Source organism: Hippichthys cyanospilos, chromosome 1 (assembly GCF_059441005.1).
Source record: "Hippichthys cyanospilos isolate Australia breed blue-spotted pipefish chromosome 1, RoL_Hcya_1.0, whole genome shotgun sequence".
NCBI lineage: Eukaryota > Metazoa > Chordata > Actinopteri > Syngnathiformes > Syngnathidae > Hippichthys > Hippichthys cyanospilos.
In genome coordinates, this window is record NC_142369.1 from 17,624,099 (window position 1) to 17,647,400 (window position 23,302).

At 40.1% G+C, this 23,302-nt stretch overlaps 1 protein-coding gene across 1 annotated transcript in view; it reads right to left on the minus strand.

The window, feature by feature from the left end:
- vcana (versican a) overlaps window positions 1-23,302 on the minus strand; it is a 31,120-nt gene that overhangs the window by 377 nt on the left and 7,441 nt on the right. Inside the window, exons 6-21 of the mRNA XM_088425352.1 lie at window positions 21,372-22,541; window positions 19,189-19,417; window positions 18,336-19,077; window positions 16,343-17,606; window positions 14,972-15,757; window positions 14,643-14,890; window positions 9,048-14,537; window positions 8,282-8,981; window positions 7,775-8,032; window positions 7,575-7,688; window positions 7,379-7,492; window positions 5,896-6,054; window positions 5,698-5,780; window positions 2,785-2,929; window positions 1,770-1,952; window positions 1,561-1,696 (exon numbers count right to left, since the gene is read on the minus strand). Of these exons, the coding sequence (XP_088281478.1) occupies window positions 1,561-1,696; window positions 1,770-1,952; window positions 2,785-2,929; window positions 5,698-5,780; window positions 5,896-6,054; window positions 7,379-7,492; window positions 7,575-7,688; window positions 7,775-8,032; window positions 8,282-8,981; window positions 9,048-14,537; window positions 14,643-14,890; window positions 14,972-15,757; window positions 16,343-17,606; window positions 18,336-19,077; window positions 19,189-19,417; window positions 21,372-22,541 (11,821 nt within the window). The remainder of the gene's footprint in view (window positions 1-1,560; window positions 1,697-1,769; window positions 1,953-2,784; window positions 2,930-5,697; window positions 5,781-5,895; window positions 6,055-7,378; window positions 7,493-7,574; window positions 7,689-7,774; window positions 8,033-8,281; window positions 8,982-9,047; window positions 14,538-14,642; window positions 14,891-14,971; window positions 15,758-16,342; window positions 17,607-18,335; window positions 19,078-19,188; window positions 19,418-21,371; window positions 22,542-23,302) is intronic.

Consider the following 23,302-nt stretch of genomic DNA (forward strand, 5'->3'; position numbering starts at 1 on the left):
AATTTAAAAACTATATTTGGAGATTTATGCCTGCCACTGACAGTAATAGAACATCTCGGCCCGCTCACCGGAGAAGCAAAGGATTGAGCAACAGTGCTACCTGCTGGTACATTCACAAAATTGTCTTGAGTAAAGTAACTGTCTTGCGGAATGAAATGTTAAAAAAAAAAACATTTTCATGTATTCATTTTTATTTCCTTGATGAGTTAAAAAAAAGAGAGCAGTGAACAGGTTGACATCTTTTAAAAAATAAAAACGCAAACATCCTAGACATTCACAGTTTGACAAAAAACAAAATGTTATAAATATGAAAGGGATATTATGTGCACGTTAAAGCTAAGATACCCACATAAACATTCACAGACGAAGCAACATCACGTTTACATTAAAACGAAATAAAAACGAAAAATCAAAAGCATCAGCTTTGTAAATTATTGTCTTAGGTAAAACAAAAAAAACATTGAAGCTAATTGGGCCCTCCATATTATTTGGTCCGCTGCTGATATCAAAGCTTGCATACTGTGAAACATCATAGGTGTGATTGTGGCTGGCACTGATTTGTCAGGTATGTAAAATAGAAGCATTTAAGTTGATGAAGAGCATGTGGGAAATAAATTATGTGTATCCTTGTATAAACAGGTGTTCAAGTCCTTGAGAGTATTTCACAAAATACTACACTCAAGAATAGGGAACATAGCTCAGAAGAGGCAGGTGAGAGCAAACGTCTAAGGTGTATACAATTAGACAGCATTAGATTTAATGTAAACATGTCATAGCAAAAAGCTGTGCACATAAAATGACACCATTTTGCAATGTTTGGTGTGAAGTGTGTCGTTAAGTTGTCCATTGGCTTTAATACACGCTGGCCTTTTCAATGATGTACTGCATGTGCAACATCTCTAATTAGGATGCATGGACCAAACATCCAAATAACATTTATTCTCGACAGAAATACGTTCAATGGAAAAATGTCTTTAAGTTGGTACCTCTGAAAGCTGCCTCCGCTAAAAAACTGATCCAAAAGGTTTTACCATAATTTAAAATGATGAAACTGGTCAACAGTTATATGATGGCAGTATCAAACCACTTTTATGATTAACCACCAATAGTTCCAACTGTGCTCTGAAATATCAACAAGAGCATGATATTAGCCACAATTTGTTTACATAACGTAAGCGCTAAAAATTCACAACATTTTGGTAAGGACCACTTGTGGCAATTCTAAAAAGCTCAGGCAGATTTGAGTAACAGTCATGTTAGAATGCAATGTCATTGATGCATTTTGAACAACCTTAAAAAAAAAAAAAAATGTCCTTTTTGCTTTTCCAGTAGCCTGTTGAACACTTTTCTCTACACAGCAAGTGTCTCTTGGTCTGTGTCAATTAAAAAAAAAGAGCCATCTTCTTTAAAAGGCACTTGGGAAGATTCCATTGTCATCCTTAATGCAGGTCCTCTTAGATTGTTTGTATAACTTGTGCTTGTTTATTTTTGCGCACAAATATTGGATTTGTCAGTGAACCACATCCAGTACTGTACCGGAAATCACATCCTCTTAATTACGGCTTATCTCTCCGTCCCCTGTAACGCTGATGGTGGATGCGGAGGATCTGCTGATCAGGCCATTGCCTAAAATTGTTAATGCTGTACAGCCTTGTGTGCTGATGTTTCCTAAAGTAACTTCTTTGATAGTTGGACGCTGCAATGACAAATGTCAAATGTTAGCCGGACAACTTTGGATTCAACGCGAATGAATAATTTGTCCTACTTACGGTTCATGCAGGCGATTTTAGGAACATCCCAATGTCCATCGCCACGGCAACGGATGGTTGGGAGATGCCTCTGAATGTATCCTGTGCTGCACTGGTACCTGACCAGCGAGTTGACCTCATAGCGTTCACGTTGCCTCCCAAAGGTCCATGCGTGATCCACTTGTGGAGGCTGCCTGCATGCCACTGAGGAACACAAGCAACTTCACATTAACTACCAGACGTGTGGAAAATATTTCAGTCTTTCAGTACTGTAAGTATGAGAGTAATTCAGTAATGGATGTGTGTGAAAGTTAAGTAAATATCCGTAACAGAAGTCTCACTTTGTACAAATGTAGCGGTGCAGTCAGATACCAAAAAAAAATGGTCACAGAAATACACTGGTACTCAACTCCTAAAAGTACACAAAGTTGTTTCCCTCTTTATTCTTGGAAGAAAAATCTTGTGGAACCATGTAACATTTAATTTAATTTAACATTTAATGTCACAGCTTTTATTTTTTTCACACACGTCTTTTTGTTACTATAAAAACATACTTGTTTTTTGTTAAAAAATAAATAATGTGCAATAATGACTTGAAATTTGTTCATAATTATGCTATGTGGCCAAAGATGTGACGATGGAATTATACATTTATAAGGTTTCCCAGTCCTAATGACCCACTGAGACTAGAACTACAATGTGGTCCACAACAACAAAAAGTTTCATACCCGTCTACAACAGTAATTCGACTTTTGTTTACTTCCTTTACCGGATAATTGCAGCACATTATTGAATATTCACTTCCATATTCCAACCCATATATTCTAACTCAGCGCTGCCCAAGTCCGGTCCTCAAGAGCCCCTATCCAGCCTGTTTTTCATGTAACCCTCATATGGTATACCTGATTCAAGTAACCATGATTGTTCAGCCAATAAGTAGGCTTTGCAAAAGCCTGACAACAACCATGGTTACTTGATAACCGGATAGTATACCTTGTGCTGCAGATGTTGCGCATTGTCTGTGGGTGACATTTACCTGTGCCCTTCTTGCAAGTGAAGGTGAGGTGGTAGTTGCATGGGACGTCATTCCACTGGCCGTCCTCATGCCAGATCATCACCACGCAGTCCTCTCCTTCAGTAAAGAAACTGTCCGGCTGACTGGGCCTCCAATTTTCATAATGCTGCAATTCAAGAAGCACCGATAAGGCATGATGTCATGAAAAAAAAAATGTTCCATTGCGCTGTGATCCTCAATGCCCACAAGAGGTCACTTCTCTCTAGAAAAAAAAAAAATCACTGCGCTGTGGTTTTCCTTAATGCCCACAAGAGGTCGCTTCTCCCTTGACAAAATAATGGGCAAGCGACATTAATTTAGTGGCGGACGGACACAAATCCCAAATTATAAATCTCTCTTAGTCATTCCAGTTAGTCAGACATGTTCTACTGTCCCTATTGTGAAATTTTGAATGATCAGAGCACAAAGTGAAGGAAAATGGAAAGGTTTCCCGTGACAAAATGTAACTAGATGAGTAACGTTACATTGAAATAGTTAGGAAAAGCTATCCTGTATGTTTTGGCTTAAACTCTATTATATATTTGCAATCCTGTTAGAATGATCTTACAGGGTCCTTGTGTACTAAGTAAAAATAAAAACGTATTTCAATGAGGTATAACTGTCTTCAAATAATTGTAGAGGATTTCCTGATCAATGGCAATAATGTTTTTACAGATGTGTCTTTCATTCATTCTCCTGTGTTTTTTTTTTTTTTTTTCTAGAATACTTGACAAGAACGACTTTATGATTCATGCAGAACTCCTAATGAAGTTCTGGAAAACACTTTTGTCCAGTGATTTTTTTAAGTATGAGTTTGAAACAAAACCCCAACTGTTTGACTACCAACGTGGAAATGGGCATCAGACCCCTAGGCATTGACATGACATGAAATTATGCATATGCATACTTAACAGTACAAACGTTACGCTGCAGATGAGATCATTTAAACTTTTATACAATATACACACAGCTGTAGCGCTGTGGAGTACTTGACGTGCAATTGATGCGACCTAAAGTCTTTCAGCACATTTCTGGTTCAAACAACATCTTCAAAAGATGAGCCCCCACCACCACCACCTTCGCCCCTCCAAACGCCCTCACACACTTCAACCCCCGACCCTACAACAAGCCTTGTCCCTGGGCCGCGCTACTCTGTCATTAGGCTTTACAAACACAGCCACTTCCTGCTCGCCTCTGCTAAGGTAACAAATGTCATCAGTTGCACAACTGTGCACAGCAGGCCACTATCTTGCTCAAAATAATCAAACCAACTGGCCAGCCACACAAGTTTACAAAAACAAAAACACGTTATCCAAAAAAACAAATCGCATTGGGGCCACACTGAAAATGATTTTAACCTGAGAAAACCACAAGGAAAAACAATGTTGCATTAAGAAAAAAAAATCTTTATTTCAAGATCAAGCAAAATGCTACCATCTTTGACCAGCACCTGCTGTCTTTCTCTATGTCATACATTGTGTAATAAATCCATCAGGTAATTACAATTTTGATTTCTGCTTTCTCTGTGACTTTTTTGATGACCACTTGTCTGCGATGCTACCGTACTTCATTGTTGCTCATGAGGGCAGAGAAAAAGTGTTAACAAGCGGAGTATTTTAGACCAATGAGAGTCCATTGGGTGAGTGTGACCACCCATGCAGACCCCCCATTTTGCTTTGTGCATTTCTCTGTCTTTCTGCAGGCGGGCACAGGTGCTGTCCATCTGTGTTGTCTTCCTGCCTGGTGGGCCTTCTACCAGCGAGTGGGCGCCTGCTCTAAGAGGGAGTGTGGGAGTTAAGGGGGTGGTGGGACATTCAACCATACCTGTCTATGCCTGCCAGAGTGCATCCTCCATCTCCTGCCCTAAAAGTGTCACTCCTACACATCGCCCTTCAGCTGAGAAAGCATCTCAATAGGTGGCTGGTGATTATCTTTAAACCACTTTTACACCTTTCTGTACAGTAGTGTTGCACATGGCAATTACTGCTCGTCACTTTCCTGACGAGCGACATGTACAGTACATGCTTATAAGCTTCCGCTACATGATCAGAAGTTGCATCAGCACTCAGAAAAATGATACTATAGCGATTTACATACTATATGTTCAAAAAGTTAAAAAACTCATATTTTTTTCATTGACATTTACAATTCAAATGTGCAAACTTTGAATTATGAGGGAGCTATATATAGGTAGATAGATATTAATTCCCTTAATGTTAAAGCATGGTAGATATCCAACATCTCCTTATTTTTTGCCTTCAATGCTGCTGCAGTCAAAATTTTGTCCGCCTAACAAACCTATAAGAATCAGATCTCAATCAAGGTCAACATGACCTCTCTCTGGTTATGCATGTCCTTTTTTGCATTATGTTGTACCCACGAAGGTTGAAAAAATTTACAATTCTATATAGGCAAAGTCATGGAAAGTACAGCTCAGCTGTTTCCTGTCTTGCGATAGGAGCGAAAACGAATTAATTGCATTTCCATTCATTTCAATGAGGAAACATGATTTCAGATAAGAGCTTCATCACAGAACAAAACAAAACCCATATCTTGAGGTACCATTGAATGTTTTCAAATATATGGACAAAAATGTCATGAAAAAACTCATAAAGACATCATAAAATAAAATGCCACCACTTAACAGGTTTCTCCGTTCATGCTGCTTTTCACACTCTGAACACTTTTTTCATATATTGTTATATTGTATACATTGAGAACACTTTCAACAGCAGAGAACTTCATGAAACCAGAAAAACTAGTGCCTCCAAATAAAGGGTGCTCCTCTCAACACGAGTGCATCTGTCATTGACATGACGTCCAAATATTTAGACTGTCGCCCTGCCATGTTTGTTGAGGGGAAGAAAAGAGCTGTGGGAGAGCAAGCTATCTTACCGTGGGGCTCCCATCAGTCCAGCGGAAGTCACTATCAAACATTTTGTCATTTAAACCAATCCACTGGTAATCCTGCCCAAGACCTACCAACCAGAAGAGACAGATTATTTTTCTTGCCTATATTAGGACTGTGAGCAAAACAAATACAGTACACTGGATTGTGCTTTTTAAAGTATATACTGTGCTTTGCAGGCTTACGGTTAATAAACTGTTGCTCCTCATGGGAGAGGATGCTGGTCAGGTGAGCCCCTTGCATGCGACACTCTCTTTCCGCCGTATCCCAGTTTCTTCTGCTTGGGAAGTATTTGTAGCACTGGCCCTGAAACTTGTGCCAGCCGTATTCACATGTCTCTGTATCTGCAAGAAAATAAAGCAAAAGGTATTTGAGCTATGCCGATCCGTGCAAGTATCTCTTCTACTCAAGATGATAATTCCTCTCCAAATAAGTTGAGTTCTATGCGGTGTGAAGTTGGGTGGTCAAATGACCAAAGATTTGAGAATTTTCCACATTTTAGACTGACAACACTGTACCATTGATTCATGTCAGACTGATGGCCATCTTTGTGTCTAAACATTAACAACAAAATCCACTCTGTTGGTTTAACTCCTTTCATTTCAGCGCAATTAAAGAAAGGCAAATATCTCTCTGGGCCACTTTTAGAGTAAGCATTGCTAAGACAGCAGCTGCATTGAGTACACAGTCTTAGTATAATTCACTGATGAGTGAGCTCCTGCAAAACAAAGGGTGGGGAAAAGACACTCTCCAAACGTGACAACACCCACAAATGCATGCAGAATGGAATAAAATGTGCAATTCTTAGACAATATAGACAACTGAGACAGGTATATATTATTGTACATTGAAGTCAGCGCCAAATTAATTGGACTTTTTAATTGATACCTAGCAGGAGGTAAGGCAAGAAAGCGGCAAAAGACTATATGAATATTTTTTTTTCATGCATACAATTGAACCTCATGTCATTTGTTTGTGATGAGCAATGTTTCTCATTAAATTCCTTGTGGGTGCTATGAAACATAATTTGGCAACTGGAGCAATATTTGGTTGAAATTAGCATTCATAATCCACTTTGGATAAAAACAGGCTGATGTTCCAGTGTATTTTTTTACCTGTTCTTTAATGCTCTTCAGCCACACTTAAGGTTTTTTTGGACTTCAAGGCACACTTAATAGGCTTTAAGTTTCTCAAAAATGTGTTTATGTGCATTATAATTGGGTGTTCTTTATGTATGGATTTTGGATTTTCATTTAGTCATCTTCAATCACAATTTCTTCCAATCTATGTTCACCTTACAGTCCAAAATAAAGTACTTTACATCCTTCAGCAAATAGAAATAAACAAAATTTTAAAACGGCTATACCAAGAATTGAGTTTGAATTAAGTTTAACATGTGCTTCCCCTTAATGTGCAGCGGTGCACAATATAACCCAAAGCGCATTATTATACAGTGTGGACTCATTTCTGGAAATCTACCCCCAAAAAAGACCTGTCTTTTATGTGTCTAATAATGCCGCATAGTATTATAGTGTAGTGTATAGAATATATTATAGTGCCTCATGGTTCAGAAAAAGACAATTGAACTAGACAGAGGAAATACATTCATAAGAACTATGCTTGAAATGGAATCAAATATACACACAAAATGTTTCACCAAAAACGTACCCTCTTCACAAAAAAGCCCAGAGTAGCTCGGAAGGCAAACACAAGTGAAACAAGCCACTCCATCAACACATGTGCCTCCATTGCGGCAAGGATTGGACTGACATTCATCGATGTCTAGGCAAACAGACACAGTATATTACTTAAAATTATTATAATTACTTTTTTTTTCTACAGATTTAGAAGGACAGTTTCCTACCTGTTTCACAGTGATCACCGCCATAACCTGGCGCACAGCTACATGCTAGGATGCTGCCACTCATGACGCAAGAGCCTCCGTTCAGACAAATGTTTTCACTACATAAATCCATTCCTGATTAAAAATAAATAAATAAATACTGTTCAAACGAGTCTGTTCAGTTTGATTTGCTTGATAACATTGAAATTTGAAAAACTTACCGGAAATTTCAGCAGTCTCTCCTACAATGGTGTGTCCCAAGTCACGTTCTGGGAGCAAAGTTGGGCCATCTCTTTGTTTATGTGATTCTCCTCCGTTAAGTGATGGAGCTACAGTTATGTCACTCTCTCGTCTGTCATCCTTGCCAGGGAACATTCGGGGAGTAGCCACTGCTAGCACATTCTGGCTTTGGGTTTCAGCAGGTGCTATTGTTGTCAACTCTTGGTCTTGTGGCGACATTGTAGATCTTTCGTTCCTGCCTGTACCTCCCTCAATATCAACACTATCAATATCAACACTATGAACTTTAGCTGACTCCACCTTTGATGCAGTAGTACTAGCTTCTACTTTGAAGACTGTCTGGATTTCATTTAATCCTGGATTGATTGTTTTCATCAATATTCCGGATGGTGCCACAGAAGTTTCTGTCCTTGGTTCACTCCTAAAGATGGAGGATGACAAAGGGGTTACGTAATGATCCTTTGAGGTCACTGCTGCATCCTCATCACGATCCTCGTTAAGAGTGCTAGTTCTGGTGCTTTCGGAGCTGGGAGAGGGTGTTCCTTTTAGCACAAGACCGCTTCCGATACTGCTTACAAAGTCAAAAGGCTGATTCTCTGTTGCTTGATTGGTTATTAACATTGTTATTTCTGTTGATTTTATATCTCCATTGTCGTCTGGGATGCTCTCCACTATGTTGACAGTTGATTCCTCATAGTCTGTGGTCACTTTACTTAGGCCTTCAGAAATGCTGTCAGCTGGAGACTCTGTTACTTGAACATCTGTTTTGGGGGTTGCTTTAATCATTGCACCACTTGAAACCTGTTCATCTGTACGGTCAATTATTGCGGGAGTCACTGTGGAAGATACAGAATCAGTGACTGAAGGGGCGATAGAAAATGTGGTTATTAATTCTTTGAACAGATCTGTAGACATGGGACTGGTTGGTGATGCATCTCCCTCTGCGTGAAAGCGATGGGTGATGGCAATCTCTGACTGAGCTTGCGCCAATGATTCTTGGGGAGGTGTCGGGTTTTGTTGGGTCGGAAAATCTGTAACAAAATGTACCGGGATACTTTCTTGTGAATGTATCGATCCAAAAGGGACACCTGAAATGTGTTCTGCTGGTTTTGTTGTAGCTGCTTCTTGGTAGATGGTAGAGGTCTCTTCAGTATGTGCTATACCAGTGGGTTCTAGAGTACTTTTCATGTCAGTGTATTGTGTCATCTTATTCTCGACATCTGTTGATACTGTCTCAAAAGAAGTTCGAGGCATAACTGTAGACTGGGTTGAATGAGCCTCTGTCATGAATGTCTCAGTAGACGCAGAACCAGATATTTCTTCATATGAAAATTCATCTGTCAGAGTTGTTACACTAGACATGTCTGCATTGAGAACACTTGGTATAGTGACCCCTGAACCACCTCCTTCCGTTGACGTGATGAGATTTATCTCTGTTGACACAGAACCTTCCTTACTTTCTGAGGAACTAGAAGTTTCACCAGCGGTACCTGGTACCTCTGTGGTTGAGTTAACCATTACATCAGAGGAATATTGTTTGGTAACATCTAAAATGGCGTGTACTGTAGGGGTAACAGTGCTTAACAGAGAAGACAGGATACTTTCTGTTTGGAGTGAAAGTGGATTGGATATTCCATGTGGGCTTTCCTCACTTGGACTTTCAGGAGAGATTGCAAATGTGAATGAATCAGTTCCACTTGTTTCTTGATGTGGTTTTGCAGACAGAATAGACTGTGATGATGATGAAAGTGTAGATGTGAAGATATTCATAGTATCTGCTCCTGAAGCCTCTGGTTCATCTGTCACCTCTAACCGTTGCATCATTGTAATGGGTGTGAGACCTCCTGCCTCTTCCGTCTGAATGGTTGGGTAAAATGAAGAAGAGGGGATGCTTGAATGGGTATCTGCGTCAATAATATCAGTGCTGGATATAACCTCAGGGGATGGTTTTTCCTCTTGTAAAGAAGGCATAACGGGTGAGAACATTTCGACTTCATCTTTTGTATCTTCTGTAAATAGGATTATTTTGTTGGCCAATGGGGTTGATACATGCATCACCATGGTGGAGGTATGTTCTTTTAAATCAGTGTTGGCCTGAGTGCTGGGAGTAGCAGTGACTGTGACTGAGTGTTTGTCCAAAATGCTATGATATACAACTGAAGGATTATCATTACTTGAGTGGACTGTGGTTAGGTCACTCGCACTGTGAACATCCACTGAACCTCCACTTGTGTATGGGTGTCCATTAGTAAAAGATGATTGTGTTATATGCCCAGCTATAGTAAATTCATCAGCAGGAGTGCTTGCAATCGGAGATCGTGTAACCTCTGTGGTGCTTGGAGATATTGTATCCCGAGTCATTTCCATCTCCTGTGAGGGAACCTTTTCATCTGTGGTTGAAGTGACTGAAACTAACATTTCATTTTCAGCTGTTGACTCGCCAAATGTAATGTTCATAATGACAGATGGCTTAGACGTGAACATCTCTGTGTTTTGGTCACCAGAGCTCTCGCTTTCAGTCGAAATCAAATCTGGTGTTGATTCGTCAGTCATCGGTGTAAGAAATGACTGGGCAGATAGCATCATATATGATGTGGTAGGGTTCAGTTTTACTGTGCTGTAGAAAGAGGGAGCTGCTGTCCCAATAGACTTTGGTGTACTTTTTAGATTCTCTGGTGTTGCCGATGACTCTTGGTGGGAAGAGGCTATAATTGTTTCACGCTGAGTAGAAGTCAATTCATGAGATGTTGATGTTGTCCAATTTTCTACAGTTGTAGGATGTTCATGTATACTTTCCTTTTCCTCATTCTCTGATCTTGTTTGTGTCTCAGATGAAAACATTTTTGATCTCATAGTGGTGTGCAAGGAAGAAGCTTCGGGGCTCATGGGGTTTTTTGTTAGAATTTTTTCTGTAGACTCCTTGTCAGCTGCAGTATCCGCAGACCCTGCTATAACAATGGGTGAAGGAATGATTTGACTTGTTGCTGCTATAGTGGTATCAAGTACAGATGATGTTGCTCTGGGTGAGGATATTGTTGTGTCAAAAACATTAGTACCCAAATTCTCATCCATAGGTATTAAATTTTCATTGAAGACACCACTTCCTTGTTCAGTTAGGTAAATGTCATTTCCAGTCCTGTATGGAGCTTGGGTTGATAATACGAATTCCTGTGTGGACTGTCTGCTCGGATGTGTAGACAAATCATATATGCTCTTTTCTATAGCTGTCTTATAAGTTGAATCAACAGATATATCTCCGCCTGATCCCTCTGAACTTATCTCTAAATCCTCCTCTTCAGGGGAAAGCCCAGAGATCTCCATGTCAATATAAGTGGAAGTTTCTTTTGAGGGAAACACAACGTGACTAGGGACTTCCATAGGTTGAGTCCCATCAAAATTATGAGAAGTCGATGAAACACCAAATACACTATCGCCTGAACTTTCTTCTTCCCCAGTAACTAATGGTCTGATGGTGGTTTTGGATGACATTGTCTGTTCTTTGGAAGAATTTTTTATGGTGATTGGGGAGAATGTAATTGTACTGGCAGAGGTGGCATCTCCAATGCTTCCAACACTTTGCCTCTCTACATTGTGACTTTGTTCATTTGCAGCCAATAAAGAAGATGTGCTTTGTGTTTCAGTGGGAGTCACTGAGAGACTTTTCTTAGTACTGAACAGAGAAGACACCGAGGTTACCTGTGGTTTTAAAACAGTACTTCTTTTAGTTTCAGGTGATGGTATTAATAGCTTTTTTATGGTAGGATTGGCAGATTCTGAAAGAACTTCAATTAATGCCTCTTCTGTGAGAATCGTGGTGGAAGGAGTTGAAAATGCTGAAACAGGAGCAGATGGGACATAATCCTTTGTGATCAATGGTGTTGAGTCTGTGTTAGTAGTAGGAACAACAGTCTCCCTTGAGGTAGTCACATATTCTGGTGAGTTAATGTCTGTGCTGATGCTGTGTTTTGAAGCTGCTGGGAATTCTGTGCTGGTAAGTGTAAAAGGTGTCAAAGTAGAAATTAGGTCACCAGAGCCTTCGTGAATGTTGATTACTTCTGAATCAGAACCTGTTGTACTTGGAAGTGAAATAATTGTGCTTGTGGCTTCTACGGGGCTGGAGAAGTTTATTGCTGAGCCTCCCGTGACAGGGAGAGATGTGGGCTCCACAGTGAATTCGCTATCATCAGTGGACACCATCACTGTAACTATGTGTTTATCAGTGTTCTTTAGTGTAATTGGAGACACACTACTATAATCAGAATGATCTCTTCCATTTCCACTCATTGAAGGTGATGCTGTTGATCGTGTTTTGGTACTAAAAATCGTAGCGCTGTCTGCAGGTGGTTTTCCTGTCACTTTTGTAAGATATGCCGCTTGATCAATAAGCTCTGCATCATCAATTATTTGTATGGAAGGCTGTAGAGAGGTTGGAGATTTGGTAGATATATCATAAGATGTGCCAATCACAACAGCCGAATGGTTGCCATGTTCCATGATATTGTCTGTAGTTTGCAAAAAAGACAAACTCGATGCTTCTTCTGTTAAGATTTCAGTTGTTTGTCCATTTGAGCTGCCCAGTTCTGGAAGTGCAGAATCCACATCCAATTCATTTATGATCTGAATTTCTGAAGTGCTCTGTAATGTTTTAGTTTGTGTGTTTGTTGACTGTCCAGGTGTACTAATTCCTGCTAATGCAGATTGGTCGGAGAAGTCGAAACTAGGTGTTGTTTCGATGTAGCCCTCTACTTGATTAGAGGTGAGCAAGTCTGAATTGAGTGTTTGTTTCTTGGGGGTTTGGGAAGAAGCAGAACTTAAAATTGTAAAGGTCTCTTTGATGGATACATCAGTGTTGCGCTTGTCATCAGCAGCTGATCCTACAGATGTTGAACTCATATGTTTCTCTGTGTGACTTAAGTTATAATTATCTTGTGTTTGAGGTGATAATGTATTCAGATTGTCTTTGTTGTATGAAGAATATGCAACAGAAACAGCATCTTTTGAGACATGTTTTGTCACACTGTCATTTGAATCAGTGCTCATTGGAATTTGCGTGCTGGACTTTAAAGGGACAGTGGATGGTTCAGTTGGCTGGTGTTTTGTAGAACCTGGAGTGCGGTCACGAGAGGTATCGATATCCTGTAGATTTTGATATTTCATGGTTGTTTTTGTAAGGAAAGGAATGGTTTCCACAATGTGTGTCTGATCACTAATATCATCCTCAATGTCTGGAAGAGTAGATGATGAACCAGAGATCATTGGTAACGATTTGGTAGTAGAGCTTGTCACAGACAAAGTTGGAGAAGACGGCTGTGGTTTTGAGTATGAACGCATGAAGGGTTGGGTTGTTTGTTCACGTTCCACTTCTTCAGGCTGCTCAGTGTTGTAGACAGAAGATGATGTCTTTGCAAACATGTCTTGATCTGGATGACCCGATCCTTCGAGATGATCAAGGGATGGTTTTGTCCCAACTGTGAACAGCACCGGTTCATTCTTTTGTATTGCTGGAGACACTGAACTAGATTGAGTCATATTGTGGAGATTTTCAGCTTCTTCTGATGCTGTCATTGCTGGTGTCTCCGTACTAAACATTGACGAGACAGTTGTTACTTTTGGCCCCTTCATAAATTCATCTGCACTGTCTCCAGAACTCTCAAAATCTGTGGTAGTGAGACGTGGTAGGATTCCAGGTTTGATAGTTGAGCCAATATGGGAAGGTATAGACTCAATCATCATAGTATCACTGCTATTTCCTTCATTTATGTTTTCAATGTCTGACAGAGCAGACGATACAGTTTGAGTTGGTTTCTTAGTATTGAAGGAGGATGTTTTAGCAGTAACAGATGTCTTTAAAATGTCAGTAGTTGAATCATCATGTGATGTGCCCATTGAAAATGTCCCTGAACCAAACATGGAAAAAAGCGTTGGTGTTGTCGTTTTTTGTTCTCCATTTAAGTCCCCACTGCTGTCTTCTGAACCGTCAGTGCCTGCTGTGATAACTGATAACATTGTTTCATTACTGTTTGATGTTTTAATGATCCCTGGCTCAAGGGAATTGGTACTGTGCAAAGAATCACCCTTTGTAGAAGTCTCTTTTTCCTGAAGTGGCACTTGTGTTGGTCTTTTTGTGTGAAACACTAAGGAAGCTGTAGGAGATGAGGGAGCATTTTTGGTCATCTGAGTACTGGATTCACCTGAGCTCTCTTCCTCAATATTTGGCGAAGTCGGATTATTCTTTGCTGGTAGAAATGAGTCCTCTGTGTTTCTTACATGTGCAACGGTTTCAGAAGGTGAATCATGTGATGCTGTCTGAGATGAAGTGTCAATGCTAAACACTGAAGAGGAGGAAGTTGTTGCTGAAATAACTGGCTCTGTAGGCAAGTCGACGAGACGTCCTGAGCCATCAATGGTACTGACTGATAATTGTGTGTCAGATGTCATATTTGATCCAAGCACTGCTGTAGATGACATCAGAGGCTCTGCTGTCGGTGCTCCAGTATTGTAGAGGGATGACACAGCAATTGAGGACTTTGAAAAAGTGATTGTTTCAGTCCCACGTGATTCTGTTACTTCTGCTGTATCACTATGATTAATTGAAACAGTAGCTCCAGTAAAGTCCTCAATGCTCCCTCCAGAAACATCTATGTTTGTAATAGTAAGGATCGATGACAATCCAGGTTGGTCAGTGTCTTCATTTAAGGCATCCATAATAGGACTGGTTTTTGTGGAAAATGATGAGCTCTCGGTCTGATTCGTATGTGCAGGGATCTTAAAATGGTCTTCGTGTGATGCTGTTGCTGCAGTGGTAGTCAAATGGGTTTCAGAAATTAATGACTCTCCAGTAAGACCAACAATGTCTCCAGAACCTTCATTTAATGTGTTACTGATGAACAATAATGATTCAGTTTCAGGTATCATACTTGTTCCAATAAATGATGAAACGGGCTGGCTGCTCGCATGCGCATTCTCAATATTTGCCACTGTAACTGAGCTACTAGGAGGTTTTGTAAGTGACTCAGTGGTGAACACAGTAGCAGTAGTGATGGAAGATGTTTGAATTAAAGTGTCTTTGCTTTGGTCATCCGAACCGTCTTGTTCTGCTGGTGTCAGAACAGAAGTTGTAATGTGATGAGGCATTGGAGTTGTTTTTTCAGTGCTATGTAGGGATGATCTTGCAGTACCTGAGATTTTTGAAAAATCATGTGAAACGTTTTTATGTGATGCTTTCACAGCTGGCGTCTTTGTACTAAACAGTGAAGATACAGGTGTTGTTTTAATTTTTGACACGTCAGTAAACTCATTGCTGGTGTGTCCGGAACTTTCAAAGTCTGTTGCAATTCCAGGCATCGGGCTTGTTACATGTAAGGAAGGTAAAGATTGATTCAGCACAGTATCATGTGTGATGCTAGGTTCATTGGCCACAGAAATTAACTCAGTGTTAACAACTTCAACCTGAATATCTGGAAGAGTTGATAATCTCACAGAAGATTTAGCAGGTACGGCGTCAGTGATGTAAAGAGGAGAGTCAGTGTTGGGAGAAGATGTTTGATAGAGCATGTCTTGAGTCTGGTCACCTGAACCATCTCCTTCTAACGGAGTCAGAGCTGAAGTTTCAACACTTGTAGCTAAACTTAATAGTGTTTGTATTTTAGGATCCACTAGAGTTGTTCTTTTCGTACTATAGAGCGATGAAGCAGTGGTAACAGGTTTGTTTGGAATGTCTTTCACATCTCCGTGTGATGTTCTCACTGCAAGAGATTTTGTACTAAAAATTGAGGAACCCGAAGTTGGTATGAATATTGCATCGCCACTAAAAACATCAACGCCATCTCCTGAATTTTCTTCATTTTTCATGGATGGGCTGATGGTTGGTATTGGACTATTAGACACATGAGAAACGAATGGTTTTCCTGAAACTGATGTCATGTCTACTTCTTGGCTTTCTGTTGATTTTTGTGAATTTGCTTCTTGGGAGAGAGTGGTGTTGAAAGGTGAATTTGTGGAAAAAGCCTTTTGCAGTTCTGTTGTTTTTTCTGTACTAAACGATGATGAAATTGTAGGAGATACTGGCAATTTTGTGGATAGAGCAGTCATTTGTACATCTGGGTTGTTTTGGTCTGTTTTGGGGGAAAATGAATTGTTTTCAAGTGTAGAGGATGAAACGCCAGTCTGGCTTGTTCCCTGTGACGTCACTGCCAGAGTTTTAAGGTTCAGCGTTGGAGAAATAGAGGTGATTTTCGGCACGTCACCCTTAACATCAACACCATCTTCAGAACTCTCTGTGTGTATGTTGGTAAAGATTGACACCATGTCACTCGTCAATGCCAGTCCGTCAACAGTTGACATTGGATGTGTCTCATCTGGTTCCATTTCCGGTTCGTGGATTTCTATTGTTTCATGTGACATCCTTTGTTGTAAGACAGTTAACGGTGAATCTGTTGTAAATGTTTCTTTATAATGAAGAGGTATTTCTGTTGTTTGTTCTGTGCTGAACAACAAGGAAGTGTTTGGTGATTCTGGCAGATTTTGGAACATCTCAGTATTTTGATCACCTGAACTTTCTTCCTCTTTTTCTGGACTGGATCCATATTTTTCAGGTGTAAGTGATGAGTGCTCAGTCTGACTTGTTCCATGTGAAGTTGTCACTGCTGGAGTATTAGTGCTAAACAATGAAGAGGAAATGGTTGTTGAATTTAAAGACTCCACAGTAAGCTCATCTCCAGAAACCTCTGGAAAAGTGCTGCTCACTGCTGATGATTCTTTTTCAGGTGTCATACTTGAGACAATTTTATATGGAATTGACTCAGTGCTCAAATGTTTGTCTTCAGTATCTGGACCTTCTTGATCTGCTAGGCTCTTAAGAGTAGTTCCACTTGTTGTCAATATCACATTACCAGTCTCAGTCATATTGGATGATGTTTGAATTTCAAGAGAACTTTGAGTTGATGCCATCACTGCTGGGGTCTCCGTACTAAACATGGATGAAACGGTGGGTGTTTTTGAATCTCCAATAGACATGTCTGGTGTGTCTTTCAAATTCTTTGTGTTTGTTGAAGTGGAAAATGATGTACTTTCTGGTTGGACAGTTGACTCATTGAAGGAAGGGGTACTCTCACTGGCCATACCTTGCTCTTTGATGTATGGTGGTACAGATGAGACCATAGAAGAAAAACTTGATGACACAGAACTTGTGTTCATCACATCTGAGATTGGAAAAACTGAAGGTTCTTTGGTGACTGATGATTCTTCTGTTTCATGTCTTTCTGTTGTTTGATATGACATTGTTTTGGGGGATTCACTGCTGTTTTGAGATAAGTTTTTGTAAACAGTGTATTTTTCCTGAAGAGAAAAATCTGATGGTTTCCCTGTGCTAAAAAATGATGAAACTGGCAATGTAGTCGTTTTTGTTGGTATCTCAGACATTTGCTCATCAGTGGCAGAATTTGTGTCTATTGATAGAGTGGGGTCCTTAGTATGACTTGTATGTGTGCTGGTCTCAGTGGATTTTTCATGGGATTCTCTGGCTGCTTGGGTATTAGTGATAATTACTGATGTGGAAGTAGTTGGTGAAATGACTGACTCTCCAGGGAGCTCTATGGCCATGTCACCAGATGATTCTGTGTCAAGTGTCAAACCTGACCCAAAACCAGATAGGCGGGACTCAGTGATTGCATTTTCAACCTTAACTTCCAGGGCAGTTGATGTAAGAACCTGAGATTTGGTAGTAGAAACCTCTGTACTGTGAAGAGCCAACGCATCAGTCACAGAAGATGTCAAACTGTCTTGAGTTTGGTCCCCTGAACCATCTTGAACTTCCTCCATATGCATTGTAGTTTGCATTCCAATATACCGTGGGTTTTGTTTCTCAGTATTATAAGTGGATGATGCAGCCGTTACAGATGTCCTTGAAATTAAACTTGTGTCACTTCCATGCAATGACGTCATTGCTGTTTTTTCTGTACTAAACCTTGAAGCAATAGTAGTTGTTATGATATTTGATTTATCAGCAAACTCATCAATGCTATCTGTACCTTTAGTCGTCAAAAATGAGCCTCTTTCAGTTGTGATGGTTGAAACACTTAATGAAGGAAGAGAGTCAACCATCATCGTCTCGCTGCTTATAATTTCATCATTAACATCAACAACAGTTGAGGATAAACTTGCTGGTACAGAGCCTTCTGAAATGCTATATTTATGTGAACCTGTTGGTACATTTGTATGGTCTTTTAAAGAATTTTCAGTTCTTGCCAATGTTTTTTTTGGTATGTCAGTGCTGTTTTGGGAAAATGAAGCTGAAATGGAAGATGTTGTAAGGATTATTTCAGGTCTTTCATCCCCTGAGCCCTCACCAAAGAGAGAATTCCCCTCAGTGTTATTAGAAACAGGAGTAAGATTAGATTGTTCTTCTGTCTGATCTGTTACAGTTTCAATTTCCTCTTCAAATAAGGATAAAGTAACACCATTCGAAGTTCCTGAAACAGCAGAGACTACACTAGAGACCAGGCTGGGCGGTGTTTCTGTGACCATCATTGTTATGCCAGATACAGAAGTCTCTCTTGTGGAGGTCTCGGTGCTTTGAATATAAATTGTACTTGGGATGGAAGTAAATGTAAAAGTTGGCATTGATATTGAATTGATGTCAGAGGAAACTGCTGATATCTCTTGTATTGTGTTTAATGTTCCTTCTGCAATGACGTTTGTTGTACTTGTTTCTTCATCAGCATCATTCGACATGGGAGTGTATGCAGTCTGGAGAGACGCATGAGAGGAATCTTCAGCAGCTGGTGGGAGAGAAGTGCTCTTTATTTCCACTGTTACCTCAGCTATGTTTCTGTCTGTGTGAAGCTCTGTTGCCAAAGTAAAAAGGGATGGATCTTCTGCCTTGTCTCTCTGAGTCACGTGTGAGTCACTCTGCATAGTCGTGAGAGCGCGGCTTGACTTGTCGTCCTTTTTTTGTGCAGTTGCCGTGATGACAGTAGAGGTTACCTTATCTGATAAGGTTAATTGGCTGTCCTTTTCTATTTTGATCATATATGCCACAGATGGGGATGCAGTCGGAAAAAAATGTGATGAAGTAGCTTTAGCTTCTAACATCCCGTCGGTGGTTTCAAAGCTAGATTTTTCTGTGGTTTTAAAAGATGTGGTGTCACTCACTGCAGCTGCGGTGGAAGAAGAGATGTTGTCTATCTGTGTGGAGCTTTTTTCATTTTCAGGAAGAACTTGAGGCGAGTTGGTTTCAACTATTGGGTTTGGATCTGAGTCAAATTCATCTGGGCTCAGATTTTCTGTGCTTGAGAGATATCCTTCTGTTGAGTCAGTCAATTGAACTACAGTGAAGTTGGTCCGTCCATAAACCAACGATGTAGTTGTTTCTTCATTTCCTCCTAAAGTTTTCACATTTGTCACAATATGGGTACCTTTGGCTTCTTTGTCCTCTGGACTCAGTGGATCAAGGGTCATCTCATATTTTTCAGAAATAAAGGTAACAACTGGAGTGGTAGTTACAGTGGCAAGGGAGGAGTCGGAGTGTCTACTCTGGAGGACGGGCTCACCATCTACTGTTGAGGTGATGGAATAGTCTGGCAAACCAGGAGACTGAGATTCCTGCGACTGAAGGATGTGATCAGCTGCAAAGAGAGAAAGGAAATCCTAAAGATGAGGAGAAAGCGCTAGATTATATAACTTTACATAAACCTTTAACGAAACAAACATTTTCCAAGTTACAATGTACACAACAACAATGTTCATAATACTCAAACTTCAGGGTACATAATCTTTTCAAATAATAAATAAATGTCCTTATATTCTCTACTCTCTAGCAAAAGAAAAACTCAACAAATCTGAGATTTTGAAAACTTGAGCAAGAATTGAGCTAGCTCAAGGGTGTCCAAACTTGGTCCAAATATAGAATAAACAATAGATCTGAACACAAATGTAGTTCTCAGCATTCCCCTTTCCATTGCAGTTTCCCCTCAAATGGTTGTAAATGGGGACTGAAAAAGATTATTGGTTGCAGACAAGAATACCTGTACCTCCTGTTTTAAGTTCTGACCAGCCTGGGAACGTATGTAGGGGATTCTGACTAAGCTTTATCCAAGCACACCATTTGCTCTCTCTTTGTTCTTACAATACGCTGTCATTCGCCAAGTCGTCAGAGAAGTCTGCCACCTCAACCACTGCTTGACAGAGTATTTTATTCCGAGTATTTATCCTCTCTGCCTTTTATCTAAATATTTGCATTTGGATTTTTTGTTGCTGCCCAAAGTCCATCTATCCTTCCATTTTCCATGGCCGCTTAGCCTCACTAGGGTTGCAGGCTTTCAATTTTCAGATATTGAGAGGAACTCGATTCCATTCTTGGAAAACTTCTAAGTCCAAGAAATAAAACATCTGTGTTGCACACACACCCATTTTAGTAACGTCTGAACTTACTTTTGCCAGTTCAAGTTGTGACAAACCTAATGCTTGAGTTTCTTGAATAAATCTCTTTGATGCTGATGCAAACAACACTCTCGAGGTGTACAGCTCTAAAGTTATTTGTCTATATATGTTACTGTATATCAGTACCTTATTTTGCTCTGTTACTATGCAACCAAACAAGTCATGCCTCCTGATATGCTATTTTTCCTAAAGTTTTCCCACAAATCCTGAGAGAGCAAAGCGTGTGTGTCATCTGACCCACATGACAGGATGTCGAAGTAAAAGTAGCTGCAATCGCCCACTTTGGTCACGTGGCTGCCAGCTGTTCTGGCAGCAATCGACAACTTTGTGTTAGAGGTGACATCACCACTTGATCTCATGTCCAACGTGAGCTAAAGAAAGAGCATCTGTGCCTACTTGTGAGCATCGCACACACATTGCATCTCACGTGCTTTCTGTTTGTCTTGTCTCTGGGAAGGCTCTTATAAGGAGAACATTTCTACAAATATTATAGATTTACTGGACTAATGCTATCATACAAGGTACACAAATTTACTCTCTGCACACATGGTCTTTACTGCATGTACGTACAGCAAAAGAAAAACGACTGCTAGTATTCCATTAAGAAAACAAAGTCGATGTGTTAAATCTCATAACTTCCCTTGGCAAGTAGAACAGGTTTTCATTGCGTTTGATGACTGCACGTTGTGTCTAATTGTACCATTGCACAAATAAACCCAAGACCTGTTTGGAAAATGTATCTCCTGTTCAACTGAGTTTATGGCTACAAACAGACTAGGGAAAGAATTCATCTTCTGCGCAGCAAGAATTACAATGCACAGAAACAGTCTGTTAAATGTATCAGTCCACAGTGATTCGGCGTACCAGCACTTCCCAATTTTACCCTCTAGCATATCAGAACGTTTTACGACATACCTAGCATTTTGTGATACACATACAGCCCCTTCAGTAATTAAGGTACCCCCAAATAAATAAAAAAAACTAGTTAGACTTTAAAGAACCCTTAAATAGAAAACATACATTTTTAAAAAGGACAGTGGCTGATTTAATAAATATTAAGTCAGAGAAAAGTAAAGCTTGGGAGCAGAAATTCTGCAATGATTTGTTCAGCATTAGAAGGTGGAGCATGTTTAGTCTTACCTGGTGTGTTCAGCTCCTGCATGTCAATAGTCGTTTTATTCGTTGTGACCATTGCTCCTGCGGTAATGCTGCTGCTGTCTGTAGTTGAAACCACTGGAGCAGTAGTGAAGAACTCTGCATTCGTATTTGCTGTTGTGTCGAGCCGTGAAAGCGTGTCAACGCTTTGCTCAGACACCTGATTGGTGGACTCCTCAAAGACACTTGTTGACGCACCATCTGATGTTGCACCTTTGATGACAGTGGGAGCACCCGTCTTGGTTGCAAACAGGCTTTCTTGTGGTGTCGTGACATGTTGTATTCGGACTTTGTTCTGAGTGGTCGTTTCCAGTGGCGAAAGGGTGGTGGTGCCAGCAGGCTTGGTATCACACATGAATGTGGTACTGGTGGGAACGGCAGTGGGGGTAGGTGTGTCCGACCAGTCTATATCTTGTGACGGTACTGTGAGAGTGGGTGACAGTGCTTCTGCTGGTAACTCTGGCTCTACTTCAACAGTGTTGTCATCATAGAATGAGAATGGTGGTGTTGAGTCAGTCGCCGTTGTTTTTGACAAACTGAAATCATTTTCACTTTCAACTTCTGTTGCTGTGTCGGTGAGATTAGAATTGAGAAGCGCTTCCTCTGTTTCCCCCGCAGCAAACATGGGCTCTGTGCTCAGTGAGGCGTCTTGTAGTACGACATCAGATTCAAAGGTGCTGATCTCGATCACTGAATGATCACCTGGATCTTCCATTGCTTCGGAAAATGACTCTGTTGTATCAGTACTCCCTGTTGTGATGTGGAGTTCTGATATTGTGTCACCACGATTGGGAACTGTTTCAACCAAAGTTAAATTCTCGTGTACAAAGTCATCAACATCAAAGTCCAGGTCTACTGGTTTTAGATCATCAATGTCGTCATAGTCTTCCATAATGGTCGGTGCAACAGTGGTAAATAATTTCTCTTCTTTACCTGCTGGAGTGGGCCTTGGTGGAACCATACTAGTAGAAAACATAGATGGCGGATCTGTAAGAGTTGGGTCCTCTTCAGCCTCTGATCCAATTTGAGATGTTGAGGTTTGAGTAACCGCAACACTGTCAAGTAAAGGAATGGTGGAGGAACTGAAGGTGGTGCTTGTGTCGTTGATCACAAACACGTCCACAAAAGACGTTTGGTTGATCATCAGTTTCCTTCCTGTAAAATATCAACATTGTAAATATTAGACAAATATTCTAGCCATAAATTATAGTAGCATTATTTGAAAGCTTAGGTTTTCAATGCAGAGACTGTTTTGGGAGATGAAGTTTTTTCAAAAAAAAAAAAAAAAAGAATGGTCTTCCTCTCAAAGGGGTGATCTGTTGGTTACCATTTGTTAAAAATATTTACCGGTAATCAAATGTGACCGTCAAACGAATGTACTGATGGAATTTTATTTATTTATTTTTGTTATGATTTGGAAAAAGTTCATTATTTCCTCAGATAACTAATGGAGCCAGTTTTAATAACAACAAATGTAATTCTTAGAAGAACAAATGATAAACATTCTGACCAGGCGAGGCCGTTTACTGTGTAAATTCTTTACACAATTCATTGACACTTGAACCTTTCCGCTTTACTTCACGGTTATCAAATAAACACAACTAATGGATGTAGCAACATAAAAGTTGTTCGAAAAATTATGTTTGTAATTAGGCAATTAGACGAATACAATACGCCAGTGACCTTATTTACAGTACATAATGCATGCATGACAGAAATCACTGATATGTAACATCGCATGCTTTACTTCGCACATTGGCGTCCCTACCTAATTTTCACTAACGACAACAACCCAGTCTAAGATGAATGTTTTACTTCCCTGAAAAGTGGCTCCAACATTTGCCATTGCTTGAAGCAAGATTTAAATGTGGTGCAACATTTACCACTCATGTCCTCAACCAGCAGACAAATACAGA